Genomic DNA, 15,774 nt, shown 5'->3' with positions numbered 1-15,774 from the left:
TTATATTGTTTATCTATTTATTGTTGATTTTATCCTCTTTTATTTTTAGTTTTTATCTTTTTAAGTGAAATTCTGTGACTGACCATAATAAAGGACGGACGGATGGACTGAATGACATAAAGAATTAATGGCGGAAACAGAAAAGCTTTTGCTGATTTCACTGCACTACCACAGCCCATCCTAATTTATATTCAGTACACAAACACAAATAAAAACAAATAATATGTACATAATCAGATCTAGTAATCCTTCATGACTTTAACAAATTATACTTCGCAAAGCCAAGTATATTTAAATTTATTTTTAGGCTGTTTTCAACAGTATAGTTCTCAAAATAGCTTATGTAGTTAAAAAAACACAATAAAAGAAAACAACTTCCAACTTTAAAAAAATAGATGCTTCAAAACACAATATTTATTTATTCATTTATTTGGCATTCAAATAAAACAGATTGTGATTATAGTTCACAAACAAGAAAGGATTCTGAACTTTAGTTTTATCAGCCCAAGGATAGGAAACATTTCCAAGCTATTTTTTTAACAACATAACTGGTTCTCTACCATTAACCCTCTAATTCTCAGCTATTTCAGGCAGAGAACCGCACTGTATTACTAGATTCAAGACTGGGGTTTTCAGATCTTATTGGGCATGTAACAAATGCTTCTCCAGACTAAAGTAAGAGGTTCTAATAACTGCCAGAAAACTTTGTCAGCTCATATCCTCTACAGTAAGTTTATTTCTGTCAACTAGTGGATCAAAATATAAAGCCAGTTTGGTGTAATGGTTAAGGTACCAGGCTAGAAACCAGGAGATAGTGAGTTCTAGTCTCACCTTAGACACAAAGCCAGCTGGGTGACCTTAGGCCAGTCACTCTCTCTCAGCCCCAGGAAGAAAGCAATGGCAAACCACTTCTGAAATTATGCCAAGAAAACTTCAGAGACTTGTCACCAGGAGTCAACACTGACTCAAAGGCATAGGATAAAAAAAGTGAACGAAAGTGCCCACTTCAACATGTCATTTCTGGACTCTAACCCAGTCTATTTCTGAAAGAAAGTGGTTAAGGCAATGGGCTAGAAACTAGGAGACTGTTAGTTCTAGTCCCGCCTTAGGCATGAAAGCCAGCTGGGTGACCTTGGGCCATTCACTGTCTCTCAGTCTAACTCACCTCAAAGTGTTGTTGTTGTGAGGAAAATAGGAGGAAGGAGTATTTGGTATGTTCACCGCCTTGAGTTATTTATAAAAATAATAAAGGTGGGTTATAAAATAAATAAAATAAAATAATAAATAAAATATCTTCCCATTTCAGTATAAAATTATTATATCAGTTCCTGGTTGCTAACTGCAATAGGTTTTATAATACACTGCTGAATCTGCCAGTGTAATTAGGATGATAGTTGTTATAGCTCTAGAAATCAAACCCTCCATGGAAAATGTGGGCCCATCAAAATGGCCTCTGCTTTTTTCTCTCTGATTGCCTTGGGACTGATAGGCTTTGCTGATGACACCTTATAGTTCAATTTGTAGCACTAGAAAATAAAAGGGAAACTAACCACAAAGGCAGCATTCATAGTTTAGCTTCCCTGAAATTTTACTACAGACAATGTACCTTTTTGAAAGATAAGTAGGTGACTTGTTGATGGATTTGCTACCATTTTACAGAGGAGAGAGAGAGAGAAAGAGAGAGAAACAGATGACCTAGTTTGTCACTTCAGAAAAAGATTGTCACCCACGCAGGCTGAATAATCTAGGAGAAAGCAATAAGAGGCAAGGAACCAGTCTCTATTGAAATGGCCCAAATGTACTGAATACATATTCAGACAACTGTCACAATATATTTGGCCCTTGTTAATGAACAAAATAGTCTGCATTATGTCAGCATATAATGTCTCCAAGCTTGGCACTTGGAAGCATCTGGTTCCCACTGTTGCCTAACTTCAGGAAAGATTTAAAAGAGAAAAAAATACACTGAAAAGGCAGATAATTAAAAGTTTTAAATTCAAGTGTAATAAATTCTAAGTTAATATCTCTTAAATGCAGACTATTTTATCCTACTTCACTAATCCTCAGAGGCATGATAGCTCAGTGCAGAAGACAGTTAATGGCAAGGCTGATCAACAGCATCATTTTGAACTTGAGAATATTCTGTATTAAAAAAACCTCAATACATATCACAAATCCCACAACATTAAGCCACAATACTAGGAGAAGTAGCTTCACATAGAGAAACGAAGCTCTGGAGATTATTAAGATTTTTTTTTAACGAGCATTCACTGATCATACTGTATCAAAAAAAACAATAACTCAGCTTGGTGCGCTGTAGCCGCTGGCCCATGACCCAATGCTTCTTATATTTAAAAACTGCTAAGGAATTCTTGACTTTCTTTCAGAAATCTTTCTGATTTCTTGGCAGCAGTAATTTTATCGGAGCTGAATCTGCCCTATCACAACAGCCCCTCAGAATTTACAATATGTATTATTTAGATAGTAGGGATGTGGTGGCGCTGTGGGTTAAACCGCTGAGCTGCTGAGCTTGCCGATCAGAAGGTTGGCGGTTCGAATCCGCATGACAGGGTGAGCTCCCATTGCTAGTCCCAGCTCCTGCCAACCTAGCAGTTCGAAAACATGCAAATGTGAGTAGATTAATAGGTACCGCTTCGGTGGGCAGGTAACGGCGTTCCGTGTAGTCATGCCGGCCACATGACCACGGAAGTGTCTATGGACAAATGCCAGCTCTTCGGCTTTGAAATGGAGATGAGCACCGCCCCCTAGAGTCGGACACGGCTGGACTTAATGTCAAGGGAAATCTTTACCTTTACCTTTTATTATTTAGATATACATATGAAAAGTAAGAGTATTTAGCAAGGGAAATTTTCTCGTGATATACTGTATGCAAGTCACCCTGATAAATTTTTTAAAAAGTTACCATAAATAGCCACAATGTTTTCATGTAGTTAAAACGTAACTGAGAGATTGCATGCATTTACGAAACAATTAGGAGAGCAGACGCAGGGCTGGGATCACTTCTTCCTGGCAAATAAAAGTCTTGTATACCATAAACAATCCTATCTCAGAGATAGTTCTGCCCATTTCATCCTGTTCCAGTGACATTTGTTTTAATGCATTCAACACATTAAATTTAATGGAAATCACTAACATGCACTAAAGCAATTACTCTGAGGCTTAACTCTCCCTCTCCCTCCCTCTCTCCTGTTAAGCAAGTATATTTCCTGGATACAATTAGTGCTGTCATGAGTATGTTCTAAAGCAATCAAAAGGTATTATAGAATTTGAATGTGCTACTCCAACTGTAAATGAGCATATGTGTACTAAAAGTAAATATATATACAAAACTGCTATTTCAGCAGTTCAACACTATCAGCCTGTTATTCAAACCCCGAAGACAAAGGTTAAGATTCTAATTATGTCTTCATACTTCCTATTCCAATGCAAGCCAGACACTTATGAAATTCTGATAGGTATATGGACATGATGTAGTTAATAATGAGGGCCAACTTACTTCTTGAATCTGTTTCTGAGTATTGCATATATCTGAATAATGCAATTTATTAATGGAATATATAATATATAGAGACAGACAGAGAGAGAGAGAGAGACATAGTGTACATGGATACGCAATAAAAATTATAATTGGTTTATATAGCCATGCTAATTTCTGCTTAAACCAAAACAAGAGGTACTTAGTACAACTGTTTCATTTTTACTGATTTCTGTCAGGAGACTTTGTACTTTCTCAAGTGAACACAGAATAGTAAAATAGAGAACCTGGGAACATATAATAGTGATATCTGAGTCCAAAAGCAGTTTTGCAAGTTTAGCATTTTTTTTTTAATGTTTGAAATAAAAGAATGAAAACAAATGAACAAAAGATGAAAAAATCACTAGTGCTACACATACAAAACCCCAGAATATTTAGAGCAACAGAACTCTCATAGCATAATAATCTGTGACCATTAAATATCAGAAGAAAATAAAAATTGCTATCAGGTGGCTTGGAAAGGAAAAACATTATGATGCAAATTAACCACTTGTGGACATCTTTCATTTAAGTTACTTTAGTAGTACTGTTGTAAAAATGGTACATGGAGGAATATGCTCTGTATGCATATTTGAAGCCTGTCATAAAATCCAGTATTCTGGTATTATACAATTACAGGACTTCACAATCCTCTGAAAAAAGAAAACTGACCAACAAACTCACCAATCAATCTCAATTACTCTGCCATGAGCACATGCAGTGTAGAAGAACATGGAAGGCAGGAGGAGGCAATCAGAGATACACAGTGACCCACATATTATGTATTTGAAAAAGTCTGCACTGTGGACATAGCAGAGAGGATTGCAAGCAATTCTTCCTGCCTAATATGAAGTTCAGAAGCATGAATATAATTTAGGACAAGCTTCCTAGCCAGAGAAATTATAACACTTCCTGTAAATACACCACTCTACTCAGACTATTGCAGTGGTGGGCAACTTAAAAGCTCCATGGTTAATAATTAAATTACTTGATTATTTACCAAACAGCATTTCTTATCAAACTGTTCCCACAATGGCACATTCATGGAAAATAAATAAAATTACAATTAGAACTACCTAGACCTGATTGAATGGACAGCACACAAATAATGGTAAATAAATAAATATTGATGTGGATTTCACTTGCAGGAAGTAGATAGACCAGTGCATAAGCATAAGGGTTCTCAGAGCAGTGGAGGACGTGTTGAAATTGACTTTTTATTTGATCTTTTCCCTTTAAACATCAAGGTCAGGGCTTGTCTAGAAACAAGCTAGTTCCTTGTAAATGTTTATCTTCTAACCAACAAACTGAAATGTCAAAAGGGAGTAGGAAGAATAAAACAAAAAATAACTCAGGTACAAAGCTTGAGTCTTTTTATAAAGAAATTCTGCAGGCTGTCTTCTAACCGGTAAACTTGATTCACTGACTCCAACTAGGAAGCTTCAATCTCCAACTGAAGGTCAGAGTTTGGTATATTTCATAACATCAGAATGGGAAAATCTTGGAGGAGTTTGACCAACAAGGGCAGATTAGAATGCCAAAATTCTTCCTACACTGAATATAGGAGCAGGACTTTTCAGTTACTGCACAGCAGAGTAGACTTCTTTCTGTGCAATCTGATTCCTAGCCTTTCCCTAAGCCTGCCCTTCCTTCTTAATTAGATGTTCTATAAAGTACCAACCCCACCTTCTCTTTGATGATCTATGGTCTTATTATCAACTTGTTGCCAAATGGGCTGGCTAAGTGTGTTAAAACTTGTAGTGAAACAGTCTACAGAAAATCCACACCTCATGAGCAAGCTGGTGTTCAACTTTATCACAACTATTTTGATAGAATTGCTGCATTAATATAATTTACAATCTGTTCACAATTTATCACTTAGTCAATCTATACAGTAGCTCAAAATTCCACAATATATATTTTAACACAATTTAAATCAATTGGCTAGTTAAAAGTTTAATCAATACCCAAAATACAGTTTGGTCCTATATCTAGTATGATAGTGCCAGATATAGGTATAAGGCCCTTATAGAATGATTATCTGGATTAGAGTTGAGGAGGGAAATAAAAAAGGGGGGAGGGGTGTCAGGTTCTCAAAACCTTCCACAAATGCAAAATACAGCCATTCCTCTTTCAGTGATTTTTGTGATGATGTTGGGGCTTCAAATGTTTAACCATTCTGAGGAAGTAGTAACATCCAATGAGTCTGCCAGATAGTTTGGTTAACTCAGCAATCAGGATTAAATTCCTTCTTTCTTCACCCCATTTGCTGAGCAAGCAACACAGTTAACTTAATTTATCCTAATACCCTTGCCATTTGTTCTGTAACTATCTCTGCTCACTAGTTTTAGGAAGATAACCTAGCTTTAAAAAAAAGGATGTTCCAAGATAGGAACCAAATCACATAGCATATAACATAGATGATAACTTTAGAAAAGTAGATATTTCTATATTTGGTTAAACTTTGGCCCCTAGCCCAAAGCTTTAATTTGCAAAACCAAAGCTGGCTACCACTTAACATTGTTCTAGCTTAATTCCTCTCTTCCTGGGCTATTATTTTATGGGTTTTTATTTCTTTTGGCATTTCTTCCAATTTAGGATAATGCTTCTATTTGAAATAGGAAACCAAACTGTTTCCCTGTGTCCTAATAATCTCTCCTCAAACTGTTCTATGCATCAGAGCTGATTTCATTACCTGCCACCTGCTGCTGCTGCTGCTGGTGGTTTTATTTAAAGAACAGGCATATGGCAAAGAAAGAATTCAGCATGACCTCCCTGAACTATTGCGGATGAATGCTCCACTGTAGTGACAGGGAGAAGCTGCTGCTTCTCTTTCCTACAACTAGGCGACCAAGCCAAACATGGTAAGGAAACCTCCCACGTTCAGTCCCTGCCACCCCTCCCCACAGCTATTTTTAAATACTACAGATGATTAAAGGATTTTTAAAAAGGCTTCTCTAATCAAGAGTGAACAGATACAATATCTGAGGTTCTGTAAAATACAACATCCTTGAAAATAGTAGTAGGACCAGCACATTTTGCCATGAAAATTGAGCTGGGCAGATTAAATGTCTGTATTTTAAGAAAAAGCATGCTGCAGGCTAGCCTGGAAAGTTGAAAAAAATCCGGAAGATGACAGTGACAACCCATGTTCATATTATTACCAAATCTCCCTATGTGCACTTCACAAAGCCAGCAGGAGTAAAGTTTGGCTCAAAAAAGGCCTTCCCTTTTTATTCTTTCTGCACAGCAACTCCATAAAGTAAACCCATCAAGAATGAGGATTCTCCATCACCTGCCTATTACTTTACCCATTTCTTGTAGAATATCTCAATCATTAATTACAATAGAGAAAAGTAGACCTGGGCTATGACAAGTTACCCCCTTATTCTGAAACACAAAATCCCATTTCTTTTCTATAGATGATATTTCAACACAGAGGCCAATTTTTTCTTCTCTGAACTTTTTACTTTCACCAGGGGCCATTTATGTATCTTTCATAGGACAGGGAGAAAAGAAACCAGGCCAAATTGTGAAGAAACAATAACTCTTATGAAAAATCTTTTCATCTAGAAAGGTACTTAAAATAGATATGTAAGGTTTAGTGAATTCATTAATTGTGAAAACACAGTATTTACTACTATGTACATCTTGATTTGTCTAGCAGTTCCCAAAGCAGCATCCCATCTATTGCTCTAACTGGCACAATAGTACCTGCCTATACCTTATTACATATTTCCAGATCCATTAGTTACCAGGAACATGCATTTACAAAGGAGAGCATTTTGATTCCATTAGCTACTCTTATGCAATTCTAGATGATTCTTGAGGAAGTCTATCTTACCTGTCATGCCGCTTTCCAGGATTATAATTGTATAGCACCAGAAGTTCCATTTCTTGCTCATAAACTGCTATATTGACAGTTTGGTAAGTATCTGCTGTGCTACTGAAAGACTTCTGTTTCAGCTAGATGGAGAAATGGTATTTTCTGGACTACAGTGCATAATCAAGAATGATCTAGATATCACTAGAAAAAGAAGGGTGCAACTCACCTGCTCTTCAGAGAGCTGTGAGATGTGATTAACAGCAGCGTAAGACTCTATCTTTGGATTGAAGTGGTTGATGATAGCTCTGAAAGAGAGAGGAATTTTATACCCTATGTGAAGGTTATAAAGAGACAATAGAAATATTTTATTCCATAGAACCATATTAGCAGATAAAACTTCAGAGTTGTTTAACTTAAAGGCTAAGGCCACTTCATGGCCTAACTGTGATATACAGCTTGGGCTTTATATGCAAAGCACAAGCATACCTCGGAGATATTGCGGGTTTGGTTCCAGACCACCGCAATAAAGCAAATATTGCAATGAAGTGAGTCACAAGAATTTTTGGGTTTCCTAGTGCATATAAAAGTTATGTTTACACTATACTGTAGTCTGTTAAGGGTGCAGGAGCATTATGTCTAAAAAACCAATGTACATACCTTAATTAAGAAAAACACTTTATTGCTAAAAAGCTAATCATCATCTGATTAATAATAATGAAAACGTTTGAAATATTGCACAAATTACCCAGTTGTGACACAGAGACATGAAGTGAGCAAATGCTGATAGAAGAATGACCCCGAAAGACTTGCTCAATGCAAGGTTGCCACAAACCTTCGATTTGTAAAAAAAAAAAAAAAAAATCTCCGAAGCACAATAAAGCAAAGTGCAATAAAATGAGGTATGCCTGTGCTTACCAAGTGGGTCATGGCAGATGGGGTAACCTGAATACAGGTGTCCCCATAATTTTTAATGAATGTTAGATACCATGCAATGCTATTGTATCCGTATAGTTTGGGAAGTTAAGATAATGGATATAATGCAATAGTGTTCAAAAGATTTTATAAAGTTTGTACATTTTTTAAAAAAATAATCAGGATCTATGGCTATAGAAACCGTCGAACTATTACATTTTGCAAGATTTGTTTTATTGTAAATGTGATAATAGTTATTATTTCTATGGAGAAATAAGAGAAAATAAGGGCACATTTTCATACACTGCAAGAACTTCCCCACTGGGAAAAATTGTAAGAGGTTAAGAGCTAAACAAACTTATTTCAGAAAATATGCCAATATATTTAATTTAATATGAGCACAGAGATATAGGATATGTTCTTTACACGTAGAGACACTGTTTAACCTCTATTTTATCTGAAACTGATAGAATTAAGGTTCCAAATCTAATAATGGTCTGATCTATTCTCTAAATTTCTCAATGCACTCTCATTAGCTTAGGATAAAGGATGTGAAATGAGTATATCCAGCACATGAGAAAATGAATCTTTTCCTGAGGTCCTCTGTCACACAAGAACCCAAGGTGATAACAATTTGTGACTCCACAAAAAGCAATTTATCACATGGGAAGTATTATTACTTAAAAATCACTAGATTTCCTTTGTCACCATATTGTTTACAGAGTTATGTAGTTAGCATATATAGCAGTTTGTAACTGCGTGTGTATGTCACATACACAGACACGCAAACAGCCATTTCAGTTGTGGTTTCATCTGGAATGTAGTATTGGGACTGCTTTGGTCATTTTGGTGGGTGATCGATGCTGGAAACATAGATGTGCAACTGTCTATGCAAGCCTGCTAGTTCTTCTGGATCTCTCAGAGCTTTTGATACCCTTGACCATGGCATCTTTCTGGGCCATCTGCCAGAGTTGGGCTTCAGGGGCACTCTCCTGCAGCTGGTCCATTCCTTCCTGTTGAGAAGATGGTTTTGGGGGACTAGTGTTTGATATTTACATCACTAACTGATGATGTTCCACAGATTTCTATCTTGTCCCCCATGCTGTTTAGCATTTGCCTGAATCCAGTGGGAGAGGTCATTTGGTGAATCTGATGATGATCTGATGATTTAATTATAATTTTATGTTTCTGTTTTATTTTACTTGAAACAGAAACTGTTTAATTATTTTGTTAACTTGCAGAATTATGGTCAGTGATAATTAAAATACATTCTACAGAAAAAAGAAGTGATCACTCCTCCACTTAGTCTTTTGAAAAATATATCAAAACTACGCCCCACCTGAAACAGCAGGAGGAGCAACTGAACCCAAAAATATACTGCTTTCCTCCATCAATTGAGAATGTTGTTAAGATTTCACTAGCCTATGCGGTGCTAATGTAGTCCAGGATCACAAAAACAATTAGTTTTTCTGAGGCTTGGTACTTATAAAAGTTACTGATTCGCTATAAGCTACATCAAGCATGACCTTTCTTCCTACTGTGCTAGCATTTGGAGAAGGAACATTTGTTATTCATATGCTGCTGATAGGGAACTCCTTCATAAACAATAACATGCTTTGATTGAGAGAATATTTAAATCCATCCTTGCCACACATTCTTATTTCATATAAGATGTTTTTTTGGAGAATGGGGAATTTGCTGTACCTCATACCCTTCCTATTTATCCAAGAGTTTGCAAAATGTTATTTTTGAAACGTGAGAGTTCAAAAGGAGTATCATGGAGATTTCAGTCTTCTTTAAGAACAGCACTATCAAACTGTGAATGCTTGGCAAGGGTTACCAAGCATTCAGGAAAGAGAAGGCAAAAATGTAGGTATTTTGTCACTTACATCTAGAATGATTATCTGTCTATCTCACACAAAAACATCACAATCCCATATATATTGGAGATATTAGAGACTAGAATGTGACAAAGGCAACTAACCAGTCACAAAAATGCATTACCAACAGAAAACACAGAGTAGAGTATCAGTAGATCAGGAATCAATAGTGGGAAATAGAAGCCTGCCACATCTGACAAGCCAGTGGCCGTACAGCATCAATCCCCCAGCATCACCGTCTGATACTGATTCACCAGGGAAGACTGTAGCTATTGTAACAACTTTCTACTGAGGACTTTTGAAAAGACAAGGAGACAGGATTGCTTGTTCCTTGTCCATTCCTCAGCATAAATTACTGACCAGGACAGCCAAACCTGTTCCCTTCTCAAAGCCAATCTTGGACTCAGGCAGAAACGCATCCAGATAATCTGTATCTTTCAAGACTGCCTTGATTTGAGAAACCGCTACCCATTCCAGAATCTTATTCAGAAGATCTAACCCTCATGGACTGTTATAAATTGTTATTTAATTTGCTTGATTTTCCCTGGAAAGTCTTGCCTCTTTTAGGGCAATATGTCTCCTAGAGCTATGTGTAGTGCTGCACCTGATAACCTGGTGAGATCTAGAACAAGATTTTCTTCTCACACATGGACTTTTCATCCAGCCAAGTTTCTTTTAAGCTGGGACACTTTTTTCAAAAAGGTGTGAGAAGAAATAATCCTTGCCACTGATTTACCTAAACAGTGCAACTGAACCTCTAGATCTTATAAGTCAACTGATTTAAGCCAACACTGAAAGGATACCGGTCTATCTATGACTACCTATGGAATTTTTTAAGTGTTAGTATATTTCATTATTGCTGTCTGAAATTTCCTGCTATTCTGATTATAGTGTAGATTAAACATTCTTGTTATTTTTAACTAAGGCAGGCAACACAGATTATTTTCTGAGTGTACTAAACTTTTCTCAAACAATATGTATCTTGACGAATCTGATTCCGCTGGGATAAGCACCTTAGCTCCGACTCAATTCCCCACTTCAAGGAGATATGGGAAAGAGCTGTCTAACCTCATGAAAAATTGCCATAAGTTTATACAGTGCTAAGATGACCTAAATCAGTATACAGTAGCTTCCTATAATTTATTTATTCATTCATTTTTGAGGCCGTCTGACTCCACAGCAACTCTGGACAGCTTGCAATTAGAATTCTAAAAGAAATGTAAAAGAAAACATATACCAGTGAAAAAGAATACAGCTGACTGGAAAACAGAACCAAAAAAACCAAAGGGGCTCAACCATCATCCCAACCCATGGGGGTAATCATTTCACAGGGTAAGAGCCATTGTCAAGAAGGCAAACTTCTGGGGTTCCGCAAGGTGGTACTGTTTAATCAATGAGACCCAGAGCATGCCCACTCTAGCTGACCTTACCAGATGGGAAGAAACATATGGAGACTGGCAGTCCCTTGATAATCCTGTTATAATATTTTAAATGTATGAAGTTGTCCAGACCTAGAGGCCTAATTTATAATTTTTGAAATATAATTTTCCTCTGAGCAGATGGGATAAATCACTTATTGACCACGCTCATACAAATTCTATGTAATCTAGACGTACGCAACCTGTGGCCCTACAGCAATATGCAGCTCCCAAGGGTCTTAGGTACAGCCCACAGAGTTGTCTAAAAATCATCCATAAATTATAAATTCTAGTGTGATGGAAGAGGAAAATTTTTAGCAATTATATTAGCTATATATAATTTTAATTGAACTACAAATGAAATTCTGGGCCAAATCTAAGAGGACAATATTCACCTGACGTATGTAAGAATCTGCATCTCAAAAGGAAAAATCAAATGCATTGGTACAGGATTAGGAAGACCTGGCCTGGTGGCATTGCATGTAAGAAAAATCTAGGAGTGGAAGTACTGGTGGAACACCAGCTGAACATGAGCAAGCAGTGAGATGCAGCAGCTAAAAAGGCCAATGAATTACATTAACAGAACCATTCTTTCTAGATGACTCAAAATCAGTGTTCTACTGTATTCAGCACTGGTTGAACATCACTTGAATTTCCATGGACGTGGAAAACAGAGATATATATGGCAATAAATGATGGCCAGCTCTGATTTTCTTGCCAATGTATATGCAGCCAAGAAATAAAGTAGTCATACATATCGAATGTAAATAATTTTCTTTCCCGTAACTAGCATTCAAAATGGAAATAGCCTTGTGTTAAGACCCTCCTGGTCACGACTGCATTGGTTAGATGGTCACATTTTAATTTATTAGTGACTAATCTGCAAACAGTGTCAATGAACTTGCTGTAAGACATAAATCAGCCTGCTGAGAACACAGAGTTTTCATAACCAAATGAGTACATTTGTCTGACATACACTGCTATTATATTTTCCCTGAGTTATCGTTGTGCCTTTTTACCAGGGTGTGCTATTTTTAACAAGTCCCACCTTCCATTCCCTCTCTGCCATGATTGCCTTTAACCTCTAAAAGAGTCCCAATGAATAGAAGAACAAAAAGAAAACTCTTCTGGAACCTCTAAAAATATCCATGTTCTCTCTTTTTTTAAAAAAGACAATTTGTTTTTAATTTATTCTAAATTTCAGTCTCAGCAAACTACAGTATCAGTTTGATTCCTAACTGGTACTTTCTTTTAACTGTTGAATATGGGGGAGAATTTGGGGCAGGGGGAGGGTGTTAGTCTTTGGGAAGGGCAGTACCTGAAAAGTAAAGTATTAAACCTGCCTGCCTACCCTTTATGATCAGTTATTTTAGGGCTGCGCAATGTCATCTGACCCTTAGGATTTCATATTCAAACCTATCATTAGGATGTCTCTTTGGATGAAATTTGGCTAAAGCAACATGCTTATAATGCTCTGCTTTGTTGGAGCAAGTTAACTTAATTCCTCCTTGGATAAATTCAAACTAGAAAATATTTAACTAGATTATGTTCATTTTAGGATGTATTTCAGCGATACGAGAACTAGTTTTAAAAAAAACACATAGCAAGGTCAGGGAGACTAGAATCATAAATACAAAGGTAGCTGTTCCAGGGGAAGACAACCTCCAATTTGGTGGCAGTCACCACTTCTGGACCTGTCAACCCCATCTTGGGGCTGGGGTAGTCAAACTGCTGGCACCAATGGCCTCAAGGTCCTGGTGGTTAATGCCAGATCTATTTGCTGTAAGTCCATCATTGTCCATGATTTAGTGTTAGATGACCCCTTTCAGTTAGGGTTCAAGCCTGACCTTGGGATGGAGACAGTACTGGTCACTGTCCTGGACTGTTTCATGACCTGGGTAGGGGATGTACACCCCTACTGTTCTTGTTAGATCTTTGGGTAGTTTTTGATACCAGTGACCATGTATCCTTTTGGGCTGCCTGTGAGGGCTGGGGGTTGGGGGTGTTGCCTTGCAGTGATTCCACTCTTTCCTTAGTGATCAGTTCCAATCTCTGTTGATAGGGGAGGATAGGTCAGCCCAGTGGCCCCTGATTTATGGAGTACTGCAGAATCAGTCTTGTCTCCCTATATCTCTACCTCCCTACATCTATATGAAGCTACTGGTAGGATCATTTGACAATTCAGAGTATGGTATCATCAATATGCTCTTGATACCCAATTGTATATCAACACCTCAGGCCATGGGGGAGATGCTGTTGACACTTTCCCATTGCTTAGAGGTGATCAGGTTCTGGATGAAAGTCAACGACTGAAGTTGAACCCTGGCAAGTCACGTTGCTGTTGATATATCGGGGACTTCCATTAATACTAGAGTTACTTCTTGATGGACTAGCACTACCCATCAGGGAGCAGATTTGTTTGGGGTGTGAATCATTCCTCCTGGTGGATCAGCAAGTGGAAGCCATAGCCAGAGGGGCCTAAGCCCAACTCCAGTTGGTGTGGCAGTTGTAGCCTTACTTGGGGCAGGAGTACTTGGCAACAGTAACCCATGTGCTTATACCACCTGCCTAAACTATGTAATGTACTTTATTTGGGACTGCATTTAAGAATATACAGAAATTGCAGTTGTTTTAAAATGCAGCAGCCTGTTTACTTCTGGGGTCCCAACGTTGATAGCACATAACACTTGCCAGATTAATCTTAACTTTTGATTAGGTAATTGTTAAAAGGATTGCAGTATTGCTGTAGACATGCTATAGCTTAACTTCCACAAAGCATTTGAAAAAGTACCCTATGACATGCTAATCAACAAACTATAGTAGTTAAGCAGAGGCTGGATGGCACAGCAATTAAGTGGATACACAGCTGGCTTGTAAATTGAAACCAAAGTACTATGCCCACTTCTGGGCATGATTAGGGATCTAGAAACAGAGTCCTATAAAGGGAAACTCAAGAACCTTGGAATGTTTAGCCTTGAAAAAAGCTAACTGAGGAGGAATAAGACACAAAGTCCAACATACCATGATGCCCCAGTAAGTGACATCTACACTAAAACCCTCAACAGAAATAACATTATCCAAGAAAATCTTTGATTCCCTTCAGGGAGGGCACTATCCATATCTTAGTAAAGTATTCCACAGGAATAGAGCATTTACTGAGAAAAATGTGCTCATGCCCCCAACAATCTCACACAGAGGGACTGTAAACATCCCAGCAAGAAAAGAATGCGCTGGATGGAATGGATCTGCAAGTACGTGATGACTCTGGACATTCCCAAATGCCAAGTCATAAGGGGCTTTATAGCTTAAAACCAGCACTTTCTGACGCCTGCTGGAAAGCTACTAGAGGTTCTCACCAATTAGCATGTGGGCCACCAAATTTTGCACTAAATGCAGCTTCCAAGTAGCCTTCAAAGGCAGCCCCTTGAATTTTAGAAGGGGAAAAAAAACTTTCCAGCAATAAGAACAGCTCCACAGTGCAGTCAATTACCTAAGGAGATGGATGTGTTAAAGTCTGGATGCTTCAATTTGGATGTTCCTGTATAAGCAGAAGGTTGGATTCAACAACCTAAATGGCCTCTTCCCAACTTTGTACATTCCATAATTCTGTCTACCCTGCATGTGTTTTTGCCATTACGTGTGCAGTCTCATGTGTTTGTATCAAGCAAACTATTAAAAAAGATGCAGACAGGATTCTCCTTCTAGCCGAGCTTTAATCATGTAACTTGTTTCTCGGGACAAGTTTTTTCTCTCTCGGTAATAAGTATAAAGTGGTTGGTTCATAGGGTAAAAAGAGAACTCAAGTAGACACACAACCTGAATGGGCAAAGCTAAACAAAGGGATAGCTTAATCTGAGAGCAAAAGTGAATTCATTTTTCAGCCTGCAGGAAGAGATACGAGTCAAAAGCATTGTGAGATGATAACAGAAAAGGTCTTTTATACCTATTCGTTTCCATCAAATATGGATGTATCCTTTGTGTAGCTGTGGTAGATAGATGGAGGAGGAGGAATAAGTCAGTCTGCTTGGGCAGGCTGAGGCTTCAATAGCTTTTCAAGCTTTTCCCTTTTATCTGGTCCTGGCCTGCTTGCAAGAGGGAACACACTGAATGCTTTTGATTTCTTCCCTGGCACATAATTTTCTGTATCTCATCACATTCTGGATATCAAGCAATTGGGCTTATCTCCTTGGTTTGAAGAATGAG

General features: G+C 37.7%; 1 protein-coding gene across 3 annotated transcripts in view; it reads right to left on the bottom strand.

Annotated features, from left to right (window-relative positions):
* The window catches only part of ARMH3 (armadillo like helical domain containing 3), a 137,350-nt gene that overhangs the window by 33,187 nt on the left and 88,389 nt on the right, over positions 1 to 15,774 (bottom strand). For 2 of the 3 annotated variants that reach the window (XM_063307038.1, XM_063307037.1), the window contains exon 24: positions 7,588 to 7,666. The exons of the other annotated variant lie outside the window; for it this stretch is intronic. In XM_063307038.1, coding sequence (XP_063163108.1) covers positions 7,588 to 7,666 — 79 coding nt within the window. The remainder of the gene's footprint in view (positions 1 to 7,587; positions 7,667 to 15,774) is intronic. 3 annotated transcript variants of the gene reach the window in all.

This window comes from Candoia aspera, chromosome 6, assembly GCF_035149785.1.
Source record: "Candoia aspera isolate rCanAsp1 chromosome 6, rCanAsp1.hap2, whole genome shotgun sequence".
NCBI lineage: Eukaryota > Metazoa > Chordata > Lepidosauria > Squamata > Boidae > Candoia > Candoia aspera.
The sequence above is the reverse complement of the archived record's forward strand: the minus strand, read 5'-3'. Positions and strand labels throughout refer to the sequence as shown.